Here is a 5,948-nt window from a genome sequence, read left to right as displayed (position 1 = left end):
ATACCTGGTATGCCCACCAGGGAAAACACATGGGCCGCAGCTTCCGTTTCGGAAAAAAGGGTCACTTCAGCCTTACAGGTGGATTCTAAAGGGATGGTTTCTCGCTGGTGGTGGGCAAAACCCACTGGGGGACGTGGAAGCATAAGGGAGGACTACTTGGCCGAGGGCACAGGGGCCCCCAGAACTATTGGCAGGGACATAGGTGTACGCGAACCTGCCACAAAGCAAAAACCACCGCACAGGCAATTTCATATGTCCATAAGCAAAAGAAACATTATTCCTGCTTTGACAAAATAATTCCGTATTAGTATGATCTACTGCCACACGGGAGGCATTTACAAAATACACACAAACCGCGGCAGGAGTAACATTAGCAAGACGAAAGGAATACGTGGCTGTATCTAGAGCATATTGGGCGGGGCCATACAGGTCCTCATACGTGATGCGTCTTGCAATTGTTTTTAACAGGGAAAATTCCTGCAACGAGGCCGGGGCTGCACAAATGCCAATGAAACAGGTTTCCATAAGGACGCCCACAGCATACACTCTGGGGAGGCAAAAAGAGGTTGCATTAATGGCAGATTGGGCAAGTACTACCCATGCGTTTACTGGGGAGACAACAGCCCCCTGGGCAGTAACTCTCCTCACAAGAAGCGCTGCGACAATCGGGAGAGTGAGGCCATACGAGGATAGTCCTCTCCCTCGGGTAACCCATAGGCCCATCCTTCCCCAGTGGCCAGGATCACTGCAGCTTGCGGTTCTCGCTGCAGCACTGTCCACCAGACGTTCGCTAGTACGTGCCATTCAGTCTCACTTGAGCTGCGGTGTGTCAGACCTGCAGGAGGTAAAGGAACAAGTTTACAGAGGGCCTCCCCCCACTCCCACTGCAGCGGCTCGGCGCCCACGTTGGTGCATGAGAGAAGAGCTAGGGAGCGATCTGAACTCAACCAATACGGGGGATATAGCTGTAGGCCCTCCCTCACTGGAAGAATACAAAACAGGCAGGGTGGCTCCCACCAACGTTGTGCTTGGGCGGGCCAAAGAGTCACTGTCTGCTCTGCCTGTAAAGTGTGGGGATGCAGCGCATATAAGGTCACTACACATTGTGCCAGATCAATTACTGCAGGTGCATGCCTACGGTCTACTCGCAGGTGTGCCGGCATCTGGGGGGAGCATGGTGAGACGCTGGAGGGGTGTCTGACCTCCACCCAAAAAGCGGTTATTCAAGAGCCAGACAGCCTACTCCAGTACCCCAGACCAGCTGCACAGTGTGTGGGTGGGTGTAAGGTGACGGATTTGATCTTTCAGGAACCCATTTAGGCGCTCAATAAGGCCACTAGCTGTTGGTGTGTAGGGCAGGTGACAGTGCCAGTCCACGGCAATGTCAGCGGCCCAGGTTCGAACCTATTGGGCTGTGAAGTGGGTCCCCTGGTCACTCTGCATGGTACATGGGGTCCCGTAACGGGAACACAATTGTTGCAGCACCGTCAGCGTGGTTGTCGCCGCTGCAGTGGCACTCGGATGTACAAACAACAGACCGGTATAGGTGTCTACGGCCGTGAAGACATATTGCCAGCGCCACTCCTGGGGCAGAGGGCCTATGTAATTGACCTGCCAATCTTGGCAAGGGCCCGTGGCTCGGTAGATTCAACCGGCCAGTCCTGGAAGGGCAATGGGCGCCAAACAGGAGCAGATCGGGCACCCTGCCCAGGCAGTGCGGCATGCTGCCAGTGGGAGGGCAGTGCCCTGGCACAGAGCCGCGTACTGCGTTGCGTGGGCTCCGCGATGGCTCCCCTTCACATGGTAGCGCTCGGTCAATTGCATGACGTCTTCTCGGGCCATGTCGTAGGCCGCCGCTTTCCAGTGGGCCTCTGCAGTCTGGGCTTTTGTATGGGCATCCACGTGTCGCATGGCCAGGGGGTCCTGACAGGCATAGTGGAGGAGCTGCTGCCATAGTGCAGTTCCCCACAGGGGCCGGCCTGACAATTCCCATCTCTTGGCGTCCCACGCAGTCACCCAGGTCCGGAGGCCCTTATACAGGGCCCAACTGTCCACATAAATGTACGCCTGTGGTGGGGAGTCCTCGATGGCCAGGGTGGCGGCCCGCAGCTCAGCCCATTGGCTAGAGCCGGCTGTCCCCCATGCCATGGATACTACATCCTCATAGGGGGTGTACGCTATCGCCCTCCACTGCCGGATCCCCTGGGCGGTGTTGGGCGCCGACCCATCCATGAACCATGCGTAGTCCCATTCCTCGGCAGGCAGCTGGTCCACAGGAGGGGCCTCTCCTACTGGGGAGGGGAGCACAGGGTCCTCCACCGGTGGCAGCTCGTCCGTGAGAGAAGGCACATGCTCAAAGGTAATCGCCCCCAGCAAGACGGCGTGAGGGATGGAGATAGAGGGCCAGCCTAACGGCATACGTTGCTGTAAGTAATGCTTCCACTTGAAGTGGGTGGCATTTTGTGTGACTCCTGTTTGCACTGGGGCGGGGTCCTCCCGCACCCAGCGCCCCAAGAGAATGAGCATGTGCACCACTACTGGCGTAGGGCCTGTCACGCGCTTGGTGTCTTGTAGTGCCCAGACCACTGCCAGGATTTGCTTTTCCAGAGGGGTATAGCCGGGCTCCGCCCCCTTCAAGGCCCGGGACCAGAAGCCAATGGGTTCTTCTGTTGGCCCCCTACTGGCTGCCAGAGCCCCCAGGAGGCTACGTCTGCCACTGTGGTGACCTCAAGCTCGAACAGGACCCCCGGCTGTGGGGCATGGAGCCGAGCGTGCGTAAGCAGGGCATCTTTGCACAGATCAAAGGCGGTCTGGTGGCTTCGTGCCCACTGCCAAGGTGCCGCCTTCTGCACTAGGGCTTGTAATGGCTGCATGAGGAAGGCGAGATGAGGGATAAATGCACGACAAAACCCAAGCAAACCAAGGAAAGCTTGGAGCTCCCTCTTTGTCTGGAGTGTGGGATAGCTCTGCATAGCTTGTCGCACTTTCTGAGGGATCTGCTGTTCTGGCCCCGCCCACATAATGCCCAAGAAGATCACCGTCTGAGCGGGGCCCTGTATCTTCTGCAGATTCAGACTCCACCCATGCGCCTCCAGGCCCTCCACAACGGAGTGTAAGGCGTCCGCCACCACCTCGCGAGAGGGGCCGGAGACCATGACATCATCGATGTAATAATAATGGTGGACCAGCGGTGGCAACTGTATCCGGGCCAGGTCGGCGCTCACCAGCTGGTGGCATATGGTTGGGGAGTGCTTCCAACCTTGCAGAAGCACACAAAAGGTGTACTGGTGCGCCTGCCACGAAAAGGTGAACTGTTCTTGACTACCCAGGGCAATGGCGATGGAGAAAAAGGCATTAGCCAAGTCAAGAATGGCGTGCCACGGTTGGGCAGCCGCTGCAATGTGCTCGATCAAGGTTACCATGTCTGGTATGACAGCCATCAGCGGGGGGGTCACTTTATTAAGCTCCTGATAGTCTACAGTCATATGCCAGGTCCCATCCGGTTTCCGTACAGGCCAGAGGGGACTGTTGTAGGGGCTTAGGGCGGGCCGGATAATCTTGGCCTCCAATAGCGCATTAATTGTTTGGGTCATTTCCTCCTCCCCTCCCGGGAGGCGGTATTGCTTCTTAGAGACCACAGCAATTGGGGGCGGCAACACTACGGGCTCCCAGCGAGGGGAGCCCCGCATGATTGTTAATGTCCGCACCTTCCGCGCTCGCATTGCGCTTACATACCGGGGGTGACCGAATGCAAAAAGGCCGTACTGCGTGTCCACCGAATGGCCTCGTAGGACATCGATGCCTAGTATGTACTCCCCGATGGCAGCTGCCAGGACCATGGCCTGGAACGGAGGGGCCTTCCCCAGGGTCAAGGTGACCATGACCTCATATGCCAGGGTCTCAGCTCCTCCAAGGCCTTTCACCAGAGTGGCTGAGCCCTGGGTCTGCGCAGAATGTAGGATCATGACTTCGGCACCTGTATCGAGGAGCGCTAAGACATGTTGAACCCCTCCCCTCGGCCAGCGAATTACTAGGGGTACATAGGGGCGTTGGTCCCCCACCTCCCTCCGGTATGTGGCTGGGGCCACGCATGGAATGGAGGACCCACCACACCCTCAGTAGGGGCGCGGCAATTGCCACTCTGCGGGTGGGGCAGAGGGCTCTACTGGTTTGCTTCGCTCCACGCCCTTCTCCCCTTCGCTTCCGATACTTCATTTAGCGGCGGGCAGCTGCATCCATTGCTTATACAAGTCTGCTGTTGGCTTCCTGTTGATTTCCTCTCGAAGGACTCCCGCCTGTAAGAGATCTAACCACAAAACCTTCCGGGGCACCCGCAGCTCTCCCTTCTCTTGTCCCCCGCTGGCCGGTCCCTTGCTTTGCTGCCACTTTGCTGCTCGGACGGCCCTAGGCCGTGCCCCGGCCAGGGCGGTCTCCAATTGCATAAGGGTGGCAGCTAAGTCTCTGATCCGCCCATCCGCTGCCATAACAACCGCAAGGAGCGAGGGCTTCGGCTCGTCTGGGGCCAAGCGCAATAGGGTGGTTTTAATGGACTTTGTGACCGGCGTGTTATCTGGTCCGTCCATACCACCCATCTCTACGGCCCAGGCCATCCCCAACTGCCATAGTACCTGTACCCCTTCGGCGATAGTCTTCCAGGGGCCTGCTTGTGCCTCCAATTCTCCCACCAATGGATAGGCCACGCCTACGGCCGCCGCCAACCAGCAGTACAGGGAGGGCGACTCATCATTCCCATGGGGCTGTGGGGGGTTGGACATTTAAGCATGTACCTGTGAATCTTGTGACAGGATGCCCAACTGTTGCAGCTCATACTGGAGGAGCATGACCGTATTGCCCGCATTGTCCCAGGCTCTGACCAGCCAGCGCAGGACACCTTCCCCGGGCTCCTGACGAAACGTCTTTATGATTTCCTGCAATTCACTTGTTTTGAAGGTTCGAACGACTTCTGGTTGCAGCTCGCCGCCCTCGGCTAGTAGCTCTCTCGCAGGATGGGCGTGTGTCACCACAGGTCTCGGCTCCTCCTCATCCTCAGAGGAGGGGAGGATGAGTTCCAGATGTTACCGTCCCAGGCCTCAGGGTCCCAGAAGGGGGCGGCAGTCACTGCATGTACCTGGGCCATAGTTACCAGCTGTCGCCCGAGTCTGAGACGCCATTTATTTGCAACCCGGGCCACTAAGACTTCACAACACCTCGTCAGCTCCTGGGCACGCTCCGCCTGGGAGGTGACGACCTCCTGGGCGACGGCACGGGCCTCCGCCTGGGCCGTGCACTCCAGCGTTTTTTCTTCCAGGGACCGCCGTAAGCGGAGCAACTCCTCATCCTGGGCCTGGAGGGCGGTCAGGAGGAGCCACCCTAGCTCCCCCATGGCTCGCCGTTCCGTCCCAGAATGCCGCTTCGCCCGCAGCTGCTGTAAGCCCTCAGTCAGCTGTGCGGGAGTAACTCCAGCCGCCTGCTGGAATTCCGGCCAATCGGCCGGGGCAGCCCACCCAGCCAGAACCCACGCTACCAGCCCCCAGCGCTCCATCTGGGGCCACTCGGGTATGCGCTGTAGGAACAGCGACGGCTTCCCTACTTCCCCTACCTTCGGCCAAAACAGCATCGTCTCCCAGAGCACCCTGCTCGCTGCGCCAAATGTAAGATTCTTAGGAGGTTACGGGCCTACCCAGGGTGTTCTTCAAGAAAGAGGCCCACACACACTGTGAGTTATTTGGCTTTAATGAAGGTAAAGTGACACACCCGCAACGGGGACTCCTGGCGTTGCTGTCACAGAGGCGGGGAACCCAGCGCACCGAAGCTCGGCCTGGTATGGAGTCCGAAGGCGGGATCGAAGCTTTGCAGCTATATATACCAAATGCAAAAACAGCTTATACATAAACAAATAGGGGCTTTCCACAGGCGGTGTCCACCCCTTGGCCTACGGCCAGGGGCTT

At 58.3% G+C, this 5,948-nt stretch overlaps 1 protein-coding gene across 1 annotated transcript; it reads right to left on the bottom strand.

Annotated features, from left to right (window-relative positions):
* Positions 1-644: 644 nt before the first annotated feature.
* On the bottom strand, positions 645-4,995 carry LOC142046889 (uncharacterized). The gene is made up of 3 exons (XM_075066324.1): positions 2,985-4,995; positions 1,746-2,631; positions 645-835 (listed from the first exon to the last, which is right to left on the bottom strand). Exons 1-3 carry the CDS (start codon positions 3,963-3,965, stop codon positions 645-647), a joined length of 2,058 nt encoding a protein of 685 aa, XP_074922425.1. The 5' UTR covers positions 3,966-4,995.
* Between the last annotated feature and the right edge of the window lie 953 nt (positions 4,996-5,948).

Source organism: Chelonoidis abingdonii, chromosome 5, assembly GCF_003597395.2.
Source record: "Chelonoidis abingdonii isolate Lonesome George chromosome 5, CheloAbing_2.0, whole genome shotgun sequence".
NCBI classification, from domain to species: Eukaryota; Metazoa; Chordata; order Testudines; family Testudinidae; genus Chelonoidis; species Chelonoidis abingdonii.
The sequence above is the reverse complement of the archived record's forward strand: the minus strand, read 5'-3'. Positions and strand labels throughout refer to the sequence as shown.

Coding starts and splice junctions, on each gene's coding strand:
- LOC142046889 (XM_075066324.1), bottom strand. CDS start 3,965: ATGATCCTACATTCTGCGCAGACCCAGGGCTCAGCCACTCTGGTGAAA. Junction 2,632..2,984: donor AACAGCAGATCCCTCAGAAA/GTGCGACAAGCT, acceptor CGGGCCTTGAAG/GGGGCGGAGCCCGGCTATAC. Junction 836..1,745: donor GTACGCGGCTCTGTGCCAGG/GCACTGCCCTCC, acceptor TACCTCCTGCAG/GTCTGACACACCGCAGCTCA.